General features: G+C 39.1%; 1 protein-coding gene across 17 annotated transcripts in view; it reads right to left on the bottom strand.

Moving 5' to 3' along the window:
• CSPP1 (centrosome and spindle pole associated protein 1) overlaps positions 1–16,951 on the bottom strand; it is a 143,555-nt gene that overhangs the window by 125,980 nt on the left and 624 nt on the right. For 14 of the 17 annotated variants that reach the window (XR_002478127.2, XR_001109123.2, XR_002478137.2 and 11 more), the window contains 2 exons: positions 6,992–7,100; positions 4,728–4,827 (listed from right to left, as the gene is read on the bottom strand). Coding sequence is in view for 13 of the 17 variants with exons in the window: in XM_012463670.3 (XP_012319093.2) it covers positions 4,728–4,827; positions 6,992–7,090 (199 nt within the window). In the remaining 4 variants the exon portion in view is untranslated. Of the gene's footprint in view, positions 1–4,727; positions 4,828–6,991; positions 7,101–7,396; positions 7,499–15,568; positions 15,682–15,819; positions 15,958–16,951 lie in introns of those variants that run through there. The other 3 variants (XM_012463669.3, XM_021665929.2, XM_012463672.3) reach the window with 3 other exon arrangements.

Raw genomic sequence — 16,951 nt, 5'->3', positions numbered from 1 at the left:
TTACCGTTGGCTAGTTCTGATTCATATACTTATGCTATGAAACTGTCATCATAAGCATAGAGCTTTCTTGAGTTCTGTGAGTCACTTAACAAATCTAGTTGATCCTAATGCCTAAATCTCAAATAGGTCACTTTGCTGTAATCCCACTGACTTTCTTTTATGCAGGCCTCTATTGTCCCTCACTTAGATTTTTGCAAAAACTTCCTAGTGTTTTTGGTTGTTGTTTTGTTTTATAGTCTAGCCCCTTCTACCAAGTCTCTGTATAGTTTTTGATATAATTGCCTAAAACAGTTCTGATCATATTAGTCTCTGCTTCAAACCATTCAATGGCTTCTTTTCTTCGTATATGATAAATTTGCCATCTTATTACTTCTAGATTGAGCTGGCCAGTCCTGCCATGTGCTTCTAGAGGATTGGTTCTTTTCATGAAGAGTACTTTTGAACTTATTCAGCTTCTCTTCTGTGCTACAATGACATGCCAACTTTCCTCTCATTGTATTTCCACTGCCTAGCACAGTGCCCAGTACTTACTGCTTGGAAAAGATGTTTTAAACCAACAAGTTAATGTCTCCATTGCACAATAAAACCAATTCTCTTGGGTGCGTTGACTTTAATTTTCAAGGAATGCTTTCATTGCCAACTGAAACCATAATTAATAATTTTTGATGCACATGGAATTTTATTAAAGAACAATATATAATTTGACTAATTTTATACCATATAAGCATTTAGTTACTGACCTCCCGCTTGATTAATTGTTGTTTTTTTTTTTTTTTTTTTTTTTTTTGAGGCAGAGTCTTGCTCTGTTGCCAGGCTCCAGGCTAGAGTGCAGTGGCACAATCTCAGCTCACTCTAACCTCCACCTCCTGGGTTCAAGCAATTCTTCTGCCTCAAACTCCCAAGTAGCTGGGACTCTAGGTGCGTACCACCATGCCCAGCTAATTTTGTATTTTAGTAGAGACAGGGTTTCACCATGTTGGCCAGGATGGTCTTGATCTCCTGACCTCGTGATCTGTCCGCCTCAGCCTCCCAAAGTGAATTATGGCTTTAAAATTCAGTAAAATACATAATTTTTCACACTGGGAAAAATGTAAAATAATTCGGCAACTAAGGATTTTTTTTAAGTGGTCTCATCTAGGAATTATAAAAAGACAGGGCTAATATAGGTCAAATTTGGAAATTAGGTATTGACTTAAAGCACTGTGACATCATCGTTTGAATAAGTAATTAAGCATAGTATAGTAATCAGTGATATATAAACTGGGTATATTCATTTTATCCAATGAAAACAGTCTATTGATAGCTCATGGTACAACTGTCATATAACACTATGATTTTATAAATTCATTTCGGTTAGATACTGATGATATTCATGGTTAATTCCATATGACTCATTCTACCACCATTTATACCTTTCATAAAAGGATTTGAGGTAGTATTACTGACTTCAGACATCAGCTACCTGGAATTGAACCAAACTTCACAGATTAAGGGCACAGGCCTCCACATCCACAAGACTGCCTTCACTTCAGACTCCAACTCCAAGTTCAAGTGTCCCCAGGATACGCTCAGGTCTGACCATCTGGCTATGAAGTTGGGGGTTTCTACTATCCCCTGAAGTTCAATAATTCATAAGTGACTCACAGAACTCAAGAAAGCTCTATGCTTATGATTCTGTCTGACCTTAGTGACCTTACTGCCTGAGATAACTTACTATTAAACTTTTAAAAAATTGGGCAAAGGATATGAACAGACACTTTACAAAAGAAGACATACCTGAGGCCAACAAACATATGAAAAAATGCTCATCATCACTGGTCATTAGAGAAATGCAAATCAAAACTACATCGAGATACCATCTCACACCAGTTAGAATGGCCATCATTAAAAAATCTGGAGACAACAGATGCTGGAGAGGATGTAGAGAAATAGGAACACTTTTACACTGTTGGTGGGAGTGTAAATTAGTTCAACCATTGTGGAAGACAGTGTGGCGATTCCTCAAGGACCCAGAAATAGAAATTCCATTTGACCCAGCAATCCCATTACTGGGTATATATGCAAAGGATTATAAATCGTTCTACTATAAGGACACATGCACACGAATGTTCATTGCAGCACTGTTTACAATAGCAAAGATCTGGAACCAATCGAAATGCCCGTCGATGATAGACTGGACAGGGAAAATGTGGCACATATACACCATGGAATACTATGCAGCCATAAAAAACAATGAGTTCATGTCCTTTGTAGAGACATAGATGAACCTGGAAACCATCATTCTCAGCAAACTGACACAAGAACAGAAAATCAAACACTGCATGTTCTCACTCATAGGTGGGTGTTGAACAATGAGAACACATGGACACAGGGAGGGGAACATCACACACTTGGGTCTGTTGTGGGGAAATAGGTGAGGGACAATGGGGGTTTGGGGAGTTGGGGAGAGATAGCATGGGGAGAAATGCCAGATACAGGTGATGGGGAAGAAGGCAGCAAATCAAACTGCCATGTGTGTACCTATGCAACAATCTTGCACGTTCATCACATGTACCCCAAAACCTAAAATGCAATTAAAAAAAAAAATAAAAATTCAACTGTTAAAAAAAAAAAACTTTTAAAAAATTATCTCTTGGAATAATTAAAATTTCAATTCATAAAAACGTAGGGCTGGAAGATAATCAAACTTATTTCACAGATAAAGAAATTGAGAGCCTTAGAGATTAAAAAATTTTACCAATATATACTTTACTTCACTAATGCTGTATATTAATAATTTACAAGAGATTCAAAATGGAAAGAGTTATCTATATATCTGATACTAAAAGTAGGGCATTCACTTTGAACTATTTATCTAATAGAGAGAAAAACTTAGGCCAGGCGCAGTGGCTCACACCTGTAATCCCAGCACTTTGGGAGGCTGCGGCGGGTGGATCACAAGGTCAAGAGATCAAGACCATCCTGGCCAACATGGTGAATCTCCGTCTCTACTAAAAATACAAAAAAATTAGCTGGGTGTGGTGGCACACACCTGTGGTCCAGCTACTTGGGAGGCTGAGGCAGAAGAATCGCTTGAACCCAGGAGGCGGAGGTTGCAGTGAGCCGAGATTGCACCACTGCACTCCAGCCTGGTGACAGAGCCAGAGCAAGACTCCATCTCAAAAAAAGAGAGAGAGATAAAAAGCTTACTAACTATCCAGTTTCTTAGCCAGCATCCCCTTGTATCCATTGGCATACAAAAACAATTTAGGAGTATACTTAGAACCATGAAAAGCTATCCATTTGAGAACAATGCTTTAACCAAAGGAACTTATCATAGTTGACTTTCTTTTTGTGAAAAAGTTTGTCATCATCAATAAATCACAAAATGCACATCAAAAATATTCATACAGGTCAGTCAGGCACCTGTAATCCCAGCACTTTGGGAAACCGAGGCAGGCAAGTGGATCACATAAGGTCACAAGTTCAAGACCAGCCTGGCCAACATGGCAAAACCCTGTCTCTACCAAAAATATGAAAAATTAACTGGGTGTGGTGGCACACACCTGTAATCCCAGCTACTTGAGAGGCTGAGGCAGGAGGATCAACTGAACCTGGGAGATGGAGGTTGCAGTGAGCTGAGATCATGCCACTGCACTCCAGCCTGGGTGACAGAGCCAGACTCAGTCTTGAAAAAAATAAATAAATATATATATATATTTATTCATATATACATATGTATATATTCATATATATATGAATGAATATATATATTCATACAAACTGGGCACAGTAATATATATATATATATACTAAAATGATACATATAAAGTCCTTGGCATTCTTGGTACATGACTGTGCCCAGTTTGTATGTATGTGTATGTGTGTGTGTGTGTGTATATATATATATATATATGAATACATATATATGAATATATATATATGAATACATATATATTTAAACATGAATATATATATGAATATATATATATATATATATATTTAAACATACAAACTGGGCACAGTGGCTCATGCCTATAATCGTACTGCTTTAGGAGGGCAAGGCAGGAGGATTGCTTGAACCCAGGAGATCAAAGTAACACTGAACTATGATCATACCACTGCACTCCAGCCTGGGTGAAAGAGAGAGAGAGCCTGTCTTTAAAATAATAAATAAATAACATTTTTACATATTCAAATATTTTCTTTTTTAAAAATGCATACCTACCAACAAGCAAAAATGTGGTAAGAAGTTTCCAAATATATTCATACCATACCATAATCAAAGCATTAGTATGGCTACAGTATTAACTTCTTTACAACTCCAACATGGTCATCAATAATTAAAATGGTCTTTCACCAAACAGCATTTTGTACCCTTTAAGCATATTTCTTTAATTTTTAAACAAGCAAGTTCACCATTTTCATTCAACAAATAATAAAACAGTTTCTCTTCTCTCTCTCACAGACACACAAATTCCATTAAAAGTTTTCAATTTTAAGTTATGTTAAACACACCTACTTCTGTAAGTTCTACAAATCATAACAAAGGCAGTATCACATAAAACAAATATAAAGTTTTCAGTATGAGTTCTATTTCATATGTAGACCATATTGACTTATATAAGATTCCAGAAAGAAAAATTACTAGGATTCCAAAGAAATCTTTTTTTCTGACAAGACAAACCTCTTTCAGAAGAGCCCACTAAGGATATCTTAAAATAAGTTTAGCACATCTAATGACATACCTAAGGAACCCCTGGTCTGTTGACTATTTGGTGGTATGTTTTCCTTAGCCATAGAGATCAGTATCTTACTGTTTTCAGAAAGCTTCTCTGACAACTTTCCCTGAAAGAGACATAATATTTACAAAGGCGGGGGGGGGGGGGGGGGGGGGGAACGACATGAAATATACAACCCATCTCAAATTTTAATTAAACAGCTTGACAAAATTACACAGTACATCATAGAAGAAACTAAATGTGTAAGGTTTAAGGAATTAACCAAAGGTATTTAAATTTTATAACAGATATTCTAATATTTAATCATTTACTTACGAACAAATATTTACTGAGTTCCCATTAAGTGCCAGGCATTTTGTCAAGCACTGAAGATACACAAGTTTTAAAAAATACAAGAATTTCTGCCATCATAAAGCTTATAAACTACTGGGGGGGACACATAATGAACTCAAAACATTATTATGTGATACGCAGACAGTGGCAGGAAGGAGTTATGGAAAAAAAAAATAGATCAAAATAAGGAGGCCCAGAAATGCTGCGGGAGGGACTACAAGGCCTCACTAAGCAGGTGATACTTGTACTAAGACTTAAATTATTTATGTACAAATTAATATTAGAAATTATAACAAAACTGTATTTAAAGCTATGTATTCCAAATTATGTAATTCCAAAGCCGTAAGCTGGTCCTAACTACCGGAGAGTGGTTAAGAGATAGACTCTGGAGCTGCATAAAGGTTCCAATCCTGAATCTACTACTGTGTGGACTTGGACAAATTACTTAACCCCTGTGAGCTTCACTTTTTTAATTTATAAAACAAAAAAATTTCACCTACTTAACAGGAATATGATGATTAAATAATATGATACATAGAAAGTCCTTGGCATTCTTGGTACATGACAGATTATTATGGAAGGAAGGCAACCAATTATGTTTGTTCCAAGGACGCACACTGGAGCCTGTCTGTCAGGGATCAAAACCCAGTTTCACCAACTCTACTGCCTTAGTCTCATTACTTTAATTTGCCTCAGTTTACTCATCTGGAAAATTATAATAACAGCACTTACCTCATAGATTACTATGAAATATAACCTCTTAAGACTATGCTTTGTCCATAGTTAGCACTCAATAAATGTTAGCCATGTGAATAAAACTACTTTATAATTAGGCTATCTATATTATTTATCATCTCAGCCAAGATACCTTTGTCCAGAACAAATGCTAAATCAGAAAAAAAAACACTGGACAACAGGTAAACCAAGATCATCTTGGACAAACCAATATAAATGGTGACTCTCATTATGATTCATCATACGGCACAGATTAAACTACATGCTCTATCTTATGATACAAACTGAGCTTTGAGAAGGTGCCATGACACTCTCATCAGTGCTGTATTCTCAGAGCTTAGCACAGTACCTAATACAACCCTCAGTAAATATTTGCTAAATCGATAAATCAGTTTCACCAAAACAAGGAAAGCTTTAAGAAAGCCTTTTAAACACTGCTTTAAGAAACAATTATTTTAGGCTGAGCACAGTGGCTCACACCTGTAATCCCAGCACTATGGGAGGCTGAGGTAGGCAGATCACCAGATCAAGAATTCAAGACCAGCCTGGCCAACATAGTGAAAACTCCTCTATGCTAAAAATACAAAAATTAGCCAGGCATGGTGGCTTGCGCCTATAGTCCCAGCTACTCAGGAGGCTGAGGCAGGAGAAACACTTGAACCCAGGAGGCAGAGGTTGTGGTGAGCCAAGATTGTGCCACTGCACTCCAGCCTGGGCAACAGAGTGAGACTCCGTCTCAAAACAAACAAAAACCAATTATTTTAAGAAATTTATATTATGAAACATGAATAGTACAAAATAAATTACCTTAATAAATCCACTTTTGCAGATTTCAAAAAAAAAACTTTTTAAACTAATTCAATAAATTGAACTTTTTCACATAGAATATAAGAACTTGCCTTTACTACTGTTCTGTTTATGTTGTGTAAGTTCTTTATAACAGAACTGGTCTCATAATCATTTTATGAAGCAAATAATTCTTCAACAAGAGATAACAGAAACACTGTGAGATACAAAACACCACAAAAGAAAAACTGCATTCAAAATTACCGCAATCTTGTCTGGAGTCAGGCTCCCAGAATAACAGCATAGTACAAAACAGAAGATTCTCACTCACAGAAGAGGATGTTTTGCATTTACACAGGAGTAATCTCCATAGACAATTATAATAAAACATGTTCAAAGAAAATTATTAAGTTTACCTTCATTTCCATGTAAGGTGGATCACTTTCCAGCTCTGCTTTGTCTTTGGCCAATTTGGCTTTTCGTTCTTCAATAAATTCATCCAAATTATCAGCCATTTTGCAGATTCTTTAAAAAAAACAATTTTCAATAAGCATATCTATATCACAGTATTTTTAGCCTAATTATCAACATGTACAGTTAGTCCACATTTAGTTTTCAACCTCACTTATCAAATTGAGAAGTTCGAACTTAAGATTGATCATAAATATGCCTGCCTACTGCCTCTCCCAACTTCCCTAAGAAGCCTACAGTATACTTTTTTTGAGACAGTTTCGCTCTTGATGCCCAGGTTGGATGGAGTGCAATGGCACCATCTGGGCTCACTGCAACCTCCACCTCCCAGGTTCAAGCAATTCTCCTACCTCAGCCTCCTGAGTAGCTGGGATTACAGGCATGCGACACCACACCCAGCTAATTTTTTCTATTTTTAGTAGAGACCGGGTTTCTCCATGTTGGTCAGGCTGGTCTTGAACTCCCAACCTCAGGTGACGTGCCCACCTCGGCCTCCTAAAGCACAGAAATTACAGGCGTGAGCCACTGCACCCAGCCAATATATTTTAAAATATCTGAAATAAAAAGAAAATGAAAAACTACCACCACCGTCTATACATGCCCCTCCCTGACAAAAAAACAAAAGCAAGCAAACAAAAAGCTCTTTAAATCCTTAAGCCAAAAAGAAAAACAAACAAAAAATAAAAATAAATAAATAAATAAATATAAAATCCTTAAGCCAAAGAACTTTTCCAAAAAAAAAAAAAAAAGTTTTTTTAAACTATTGGGAGATACTTTCTAACTTACAGAAAAGTTACAATAATGATACCAAGGACACACAAAGAGTTTTTATTAATCCCCTATTAAGATTTTGCTCCACTTGCTTCATCGTTTGCTTGTGCACACAAGGTCATTTTCTCCATATACACAAACACAGTTGTTTCTAAAATTATTCAGAGGATAAAGTACATATATCATAGCCCTTTGCCCCTAAACTCTTCAGTGTGTGTGTCTTAAGAATTGAGTTATTTTCTTACATAACCTCAATATAATTATCAACTTCTGTAACATTGATTTTTTAACCTATTGTCTATATTCCACTTTTGTCAACTGACTCAATAGCAGCCCATCTAAGTTAGGTATTGTAGTTTACTGCTCTTTTGCCTTCTTCAGTTTGGAACATCTATCTCTACCATCTTTCTTTGTCTTTTATAACACTGATATTTTTAAATACCATCTATCTACTATCCATCCTTTTCAATAGAACATCCCTTATCTGGGGTGTGCCTGGTGTTTTTTCTTCATGACTAAATTTAGATTATGCATTCTCACAGGAAATACTTAGGTGAAATCTCAAGGTGTCACAAAGAGAAAGCACAGGATATCCACCTGCCCCTCGTCAGTGATGTTATTTTTGATCACTGACAAGGTGATCATCTTTATGATGATCATCTTTATGATCTTGTCTAATTTCTGAACTGCTAAACTGTTCCTCAAAGTATAAAGTACCATTTTACGTTCCAATGTTTAAGAATGTAAGTGAATTGTATATGACAATTGCAATTTCTACACATCCTCGCCAAGGCATGATATTTTCAGTCATTTTTATCTTAGTCATTCTATTGTGTATTTAGTGGTATCTCTCTAAGATTTTAATCTGCATTTCTCTGTTAACTATGATGTTGAACAACTTTTCATCTATTTATTTACCATACATATAATCACTGGGAGAGTGTCTACTCAAATCTGCCTTTTTTAAAATTAGGTTTTTTTATGTTTTAGAGACAGGCTCTCACCTTGTCACCTAGGCTAGAGTGCAGTGTTGCCATCATAGTGCACCTGCAGCTTTGAACTCCTGGGCTCAAGCCATCCTCCCACCTTAGCCTCCTGAGTAGCTGGGACTACAGGCAAGCATCACCATACCCAGTCAGTTTTTTCGTTTGTTTGTTTATTGCAGATACAGGATCTCACTATGTTGCCCAGGCTGGAGTGGTACGATCATAGCACAATGTTACCCCTTCAATTCCTGGACTCAAGTGATCCTCCTGCCTTGGCCTCCCAGAGTGTTCAGACTACAGGCATGAGCCACCAAGCCCAGCAGGTTATTTTATTACTATTGAATTGTAAGATTTCTTTATATATACTTGATAAAAGTCCTTTATTAAACTTGCTTTGTAAAACTATTTTCTGTCAATCTGTGGTAAGTTTTCTTAATAATGTATTTTTAATAGTGAAAGTTTTCGATTTTTATCAAGTCCAATTCACGAATTCCTTTCAATTTTTTAATTAATTTATTGTTTGTACTTTTTGTGTCCTAAGAAAAATCTTTGCCTAACCCAAGATCACAAATATTTTCTTTATAAGTTTTTTAGTTTTTTTCTTCCTACATTTAATCTATGATCCATTCAAAGTTAATTTTTGTAAATCTATAAGGGTCAAGGCTCAATTTTTTTGCATATTCCAGCACCATTTTTTGAAAAGACTAACCTTTCCTCATTTAACCCAGAATTTTTTTCCAAACACATCTTCCAAAGTCCCAGGAAAGTCAGCATCTAATTGGGTATGCAGAAAAAAAAAAAAAAAAAGCCACTAATGATCAAAGTTTTAAGGCCTGGAAGCCAAATGTGGATAGAATCTTGGACAGAATCTTGGACAGAAGTAAGTCAGAGCAAGTTGGAAGGTTTAGAAAGGTTTGATTTACACATTTAAGATGTGCTAGTGGAAATTTCCAGCAGATGGTCAGAAATTCAAGATTCAAATTCAAGAAAATGAACTACATTAGAGATGTTTAAGAGTTAATTAAGTATTTTAAAGATAACAGTTGAAGTCGCAATCAATGAGCACAGACAGGGAAAAAGAGAGATGACCCAGAACTATACACCAGGCAATCTTCACTTGAGGGAATGACAGAAAAATGCAAGCTGGGAAAAAAAAAAAAAAGGAAAAATTAAAACAGGGATATGAAACAAACCCAATCAGCATAATTAGTTGAGGAGAAGTGGAAAAGAGATACAAAATAGAACTGGTGAACAATATCAAATGCAAGCAAGTTAAAAAAAAAAAAAAGCCTCCGGTGAACTTGGGAGAAAGATAATTTGAAAAAAAAAATGTATACACATATATGTATATGTATACATATATATAATTGTAGGAAAGTAGGCTTTACCTAAAAGAGTACGTTGAAATTTTTATCAGGTAAACAGTACATAATGTAAACTGCATGCTATTATTTACTACCAAAAGGAACACTGATTTTAAAATATAGCTTTAGGCTGGGCTTGGTGGCTCACACTTGTAATCCCAGCACTTTGAGAGGCCAAGGTGGGAATCACTTGAGCGCAAGAAGTCAAGACCAGCCTGGACAACACAGTAAGATCTCATCTCTACTAAAAATAAAAATAAAAATAATTAGCCAGGCATGGTGGTGCATCCTGTAGTCCCAGCTATTTGGGAAGCTGAGGCAGGAGGATTGGATCACTTGAGCCCAGGAAATCAAGGCTACAGTGAGCTTACAAGCATGCCACTGCACTCCAGCCTGGGCAATACATCAAGATCCCATCTCAAAAAAAAATTAAAATTAAAAAAAATATATATATATATATATATACACATTTACATATATAGTTTTAGCAAAATATATTTCAAATCAACAAAAGTTGATATATTTTGGCCAATTTCTTTTGTTGTTTTTTTTTTGGGTTTTAGAGATGAGGTCTCGCTCTGTTGCCCAGGCTGATGTGCAGTGTCACGATCAGAGTTCACTGTTACCTTGAACTCCTAGGCTCAAGTGATTCTCCCACATTGTGGCCACCAGAGTTGCTGGGATTATAGCTGCCAGCCGCTATGCTCAGCCTATTTCAGCCATTTTTAATTTGCTAATTGTCACAAAAGACTTTTCCTAATTAAAAAATCTGAACAACTCAACAGCAAACAAGTTTTCATGTTTAGAAAAATCACTCCTTAAAATCCGCTAATTTTCCTAAATAGTCTATGTCTGACAGGAATAAAATGATGAAATAATGCATATATTTTGCTATAAAATTTTGCACAGAATTTAAACAGAAATGTCATTTATCTAGGCCGGGTGCGGTGGCTCACGCCTGTAATCCCAACACTTTGGGTGGCCAAGGCGGGTGTAACACCTGAGGTCAGGAGTTCAAGACCAGCCTGGCCAACATGGCAAAACCCCATCTCAACTAAAAATACAAAAATTAGCCAGGCATAGAGGTGTGCTCAGGATTGAACACTATTAGAAGTGGGGTTAATTCTATGATGGTACCACTCAATAAACCTAAAATATGGTGGCAGGGCGGGGGGAGGCTAACACTGTAACTGGCAAACAAGTAGTAGTTATTCATATCAGCTGGGAGAGGAAATATTTGGTATTTTGTGTCTTGATCATTCAGGCTGTAGTACAGTAGCATAATCTGGCCTCACTCTTGATAGACAGAGATCGTCTGCATTTTGTCTGTGTTTGGACACAATGATTGAATGTTTTTGTCTTGATCCATCATAGACACAGAGTGGTCTTATCTGATGTTGATGTTCTGTACAGCAGTTTATCTTCAACAGAAAAACACAAAGTTACTGTGAATGCCAGGCTAGTTTCTAACAGTACCAGTTTCTAGCTGTCACGGCCATTTTTCTTTTTCTCACTCCTAAAAGCATGTGACAGCTTACATAAAACATATTTCAACTACACAATTATTTAAGAATTGCTTGGTGAATCACAGAGACTGCATTAATAACTATGGCACATGTACAATATAGAGTAAGAAAATTTATAATTTAAGAATTAAGTTGCTAAAAATAAATCAGCTGAAAGAAACCTAAATGGGATTATTTATCTCTCTGACATTCTACAATATAAAGTCACAACTTTTTCAAGACATCATGGCCAAGTATTATTTCTCCAGTAGCTGTGTACTTAGTGTGGAAATGATGAACAGTTTTCAGGAAAACAGTTTAATTGAAAGACCTGGGTTTGAAATATATTTCTATCACTATTGATCTCAATGTAAATGACCTCAAGAATGTTCCTTAACTGCTCTATGCCTAATCTATAAAATGGCTATACCATTTATTCCAGTATATTATGAAGAAAAAACAAATAATGCATATAAAAAGTATGACAGAGAACCTAACACTTAGAAATAAACAGATCAGGCCATTCCTATAATCCCAGCACTTTGGGAGGCCAAGGCAAGTGGATCACCTGAGGTCAAGAGTTTGAGACCAGTCCGGCCAACATTATAAAAGCCATCCTAAAAGTACAAAAATTAGCCAGACATGGTGGCACATGCCTGTGGTCTGCTACTCCGGAGGCTGAGGGAGGAGAACCACTTGAACCCAGAAGGCGGAGGTTATAGTGAGCCCAGATTGTGCCACTGTACTACAGCTTGGATGAGAGAGAGAGAGACTCAGTCTCAAAAAAAAAAAAAAAAAGAAATCAACAGATCAATTATTTTATTATTTATTGTTTTATCTTTATATCTTTGTATACATGAAGATTTACCTCTTAAAAACAGAGCCTCCAAACATAAAGTATACTGAGATTTAAATCACCAATAATTGATACTTGGTTATCATAATCCACACCAACATCTCTAAATCTTAACCTTTGGCTCTTTATGCTTATCATATAGATATAAACAGACCAGAATATACCCATTCTGCTAAGTCTAATCAAATCCAATAAACAGACAGAACCCAGTAAGAAATGAGTTTCCCTAATTCTTTCTCACAAATTCATCAGTCACAAAAAGATGTGAAAATGTTGCTCCTATCCTTTCCCCCTCAAGGAGTGTAGTACAAATTTCCTCCCCACTATGGGAGCATGAGAAATGGAAAAGGACTCCCCTCTTATAGCAGGATATTGTGCTAGAGGCTGGGGGGATCAAAAATATAAAATGTGGCCGGGCATGGTGGCTCATGCCTGTAATCCCAGCACTTCAGGAGGCTAAGATGTGCAGATCACTTGAGGTCAGGAATTTGAGACCAGGCTGGCCAATATGACAAAATCCTGCCTGTACTAAAACTACAAAAATTAGCTGGGCATGGCAGGAGGCTGAACCATTGCTTAAAGCGGGAAAGCAGAGGTTGCAATAAGCCAAGATGGCGCCACTGCACTCCAGCATGGGTGACAGAGTAAGATTGTCTCAAAAAAACAAAAACAAACAACAACAACAATAAATATATGTGCGTGTGCACATATATATATACACACATGATTCTTGTCCTCAAATTTGGACAAGATAACTCCCCCTGCCACAGTGGCTGACGGGGGTTTAGGAGCTAAATGTGTGATACCCGTAATGGATGCACTGGAGATATAAAGAAAACAATCTGAAAAACAGAACTCAGAAAAGAACCCAGGCTGGAAATTAAGATCTAGCAGTGTTTAAAATAATCATTAAGGCTGTGAGAGAAGTTCTGTCTGGAAAAAGAGACCCTAGAGTAGACAAACAGGACCTAGAACAGGTATCAAAGTGTGATAACATGGGGGGTGGGGGGAGGGGCCAGTGAAAGAGCCTTAGAAGAGAGGGAGGGACAAAGTGACCAGGACAATATTTCTCACTTCTTGTCCATCCAGAAATCCATCTACCGAATGCAAGGTTCTTCATCTTTCTCCTAGCAGATGGCATCCACATTAGCAACCTCCTCCCATGGGTACACCCAAATTTTGACACATTTCCCTAAATACTGCTAAGACGTAAATACTGTTGCTCAGGGAAACAGAGGGAGGCTGGGAGACAGGATACAAAGAGAGTGAATAAATATATACATGTTGAAATCTTTCAGCAGCTGTTAATAATACACCCTTAATGGTGATTAAGGGCAGCAGCATAAATTAGCCTCTGGATTATGCAAAATTGCTGAAACACTTGCTCAAACACCCTTGCCTGCCACTCAGGAAAGCACATCAGAATCCAAGTCAGAATGATGTTAAAAGGATAATCTGAAATCTGCTCAAATGTGTAACAGTTAAATCATATTTGTCTGAAAGCTTCATTTGAGAAAAACTACTGAAAGTATCCTGTTTCAATTTACTGTCTAAACTCACTCCCTCCCTCCCAGAAGGTCATCTGGCTGAAGACCCAAACTTGGCCAGGCACAGTGGCTCAGGGCCGTAATACCACCACTTTGAGAAGCCGAGGCAAGCGGATCACTTGAGGTCAGAAGTTCAAGTCCAGCCCGGCCAATAAAGTGAAACTGCCATCTCTACTAAAAATACAAAAATTAGCTGGACGTGGTGGCGTGCACCTGTAGTCCCAGCTTCTCGGGAGGCTGAGGCAGGAGAACTGCTTGAACCCGGGAGACGGAGGTTGCAAAGAACCGAGATGGCGCTACTGCACTCCAGCCTGGGCGACAGAGCGAGGCTCTGTCTTTAAAAAAAAAAAAAAAGGGAGAGAGAGACCCAAAACTTGATCTTTGTAGAGCATTTCAGCAGACATTTAATCATCAGAAAGCCAATGACCTCCTAGGGAGAATGATACAGAGAAAAGAAAGTACCTCAGTAGTTTCCATGTTGCTCGTCAACATGACAAGTCATTCTTTCTCACAGAATAGAGCCTAAGGAAAAGTAGGTTTTTACAAATTTTTATTGGTTGCTTTTAGGCCCCTGCATTTTCCAAGGTGTTTGGACATTAGGTGGTGGTTTACTTCAGAATTTAACCTTCCCGGAAATCCTAGTTAAGCGTCTTAATCCTACAATCTTGAGAGCCAGGAGCTCTCAAAAGATAGTCTCATTAATAACATGTACTGACAACTGGATTCGAGTCCCATATAAGATTCCTAAAATCAAGGCGGTTAGAAACAAGAGATTCAAGCTCAAGCGGCCGGGCAATCACAGGGGAAAATAGTATAACAATAGTATCGAGCTATGGTGAATATTAAGTAAGTTTTACTAGCAAAGCAGTGAGCACAAGCGCTCCCACGTAAACAATAACAAGCACCGAAGAGCAAGAAATGAGCTCGAGGAGGCTTGACAGAGCAGCGGAGGCCCCGCCGTCGGCGAGAAGGCGCATGGGAACCAAGGCACCGTTCGCTCCCGGGCGCCGGAGGTGGCTGACCAGGAAGCGTTAGTGCGTTGTCAGGCAACCAGTTCTCAACAACACAGCAGGCGGCGGCGACCGCGGTGGCCCAGGAATCCGGACCGCGTAACTACGGCACCTCACCGAGCCCGGCACCTGGGAGACCCCAGCCCACAGGGAACTCCCGTCTCCAACCCTCATAACTCAGTCACCGCTGCCGGCCTCACGGCCGCGAGACCCCACCTCTCCACACCCGTAACTCGGGAACCTACCTCATCTCGTCCAGCAGCCACGAGACCCCCTGGTGGACAAGAAACTCCCTCCCACCCCTAGACTCCAGAGCTCGTAACTCCGGCACGCCTCCGGCCTTACAGCCTCGAGACCTACACCCCGAGGGAGCCCCTGCCCCCGCTCCGCCGAATGCAGCCCCGGATCCCCTTCCTCACTCCACACCACTCTGCGGCATACCCCGCCGCTCACGCTCCCCATCCGCGGCTGGCAGACTCTTACTCAGGAGTGCAGACTCGCGACCAGGGACACGCACAGTGCTCAAAAGAGGATCGTGGCGGACCGAAAAGGTAGCAACGACCGCTCGACGCCGGAACAGTGTTGCTCCACCTCTCAGGCCGAGCCCTCCGCCCGCCCTTCGCCAACCGCCGGGTGCGGCCCCGCCCCCACTGCAGGCGGCCGCGCGGCACACAGCTCCGCCTGCTGTCCCGGAGGCTGCATAGCTGCCCGCCGCTCTCTGGGTTCGCCCGCACCTTGGCAGGGGACTTAGAAAACTCGTTCTCCTGCTGAGCCCAGGGGCTGTTAAACCGTGGGAGCCACTTCTCAGGCTAAATCTACTCCAGCCTCTCCAACCTCTTAGGCACCACACAGCTTGGGAACAGTGTCAGAGCCTGAAAAGAAAAATGGGGAGGGGTGGTAGTGAAAGGAAAAGTATTAGCATACCATTACTCCTAGCCCAGAAGTGTGGTCAACGTTGGGTCCTAGGCTTTCATTATCATTTTCAACATGTTATTCAGTTCACCCCAATAGCATATGGCCATATGCTACCACTAGAAAAGAGACCTCTAGTTTCCCAGAAAAGTGGAACTAAGGGTAGATATTAATGTACTATTTTACTCTAAATTTCTTTGTAAGAGATAATTTTAAAGCAAATTTTCTTCAACTGAAAGTCAGTGCCAAAACGGCGAGCTGTGGTGTGGATTCGATAATTCCAATGTTTCTGTTCTAACTGATTGTTTCAACGCATTGTAACAGTTATAGAAGTACCTACAGAGACTTAGAGACATCATGGAAGGAATGGTCATTGAAGTGTCAAGGAGTTCGTGTTCAGTATCACTGGGCTGTATATTTAAAGATTAATATGAGTTCCCAAGCAAAAAAAGGTAGGAAGGAGCATTTCAAGCAATGCTGACCACATATGCAAAGCCAAAGTAAAGATATTTGCATTGCTAGAATGGAAAGTTTCAGGGGAGACTAAAGAGAGATGAAGCTGGAAGAGGTGCGTAGGGACCAAGTTGTTAATAACTGTAATGCTATCTTTTCTGTTTTCTTTTTTCTTTTCTTTTTTTTTTTTTTGAGACAGGGTCTGACTCTATCTCAAAAAAGGAAAAAAAAAAAAAAGGCTCGGCTCACTGCAACCTCCTCCGCCTCCCGGGTTCAAGCGATTCTCCTGCTTCAGCCTCCTGAGTAGCTGGGACTACAGCTGTGCACCAGCACACCTAATTTTTTTGTTTTTTGTTTTAGCAGAGACGGAGTTTCACCATGTTGGTCAGGCTGGTCTTACCCCTGACCTCAAGTGATCTGCGCACCTCGGCCTCCCAAAGTGCTGGGATTTCAGGTGTGAGCCACCTCTCCTGGCCTGTGATGCTATCTTTTCAGAAAAAA

Source organism: Aotus nancymaae, unplaced genomic scaffold (assembly GCF_030222135.1).
Source record: "Aotus nancymaae isolate 86718 unplaced genomic scaffold, 86718_ANA_hifiasm-v0.15.2.pri h1tg000036l, whole genome shotgun sequence".
In the NCBI taxonomy this organism is placed as follows: domain Eukaryota; kingdom Metazoa; phylum Chordata; class Mammalia; order Primates; family Aotidae; genus Aotus; species Aotus nancymaae.
This window is presented reverse-complemented; position numbering and strand designations above follow the sequence as displayed.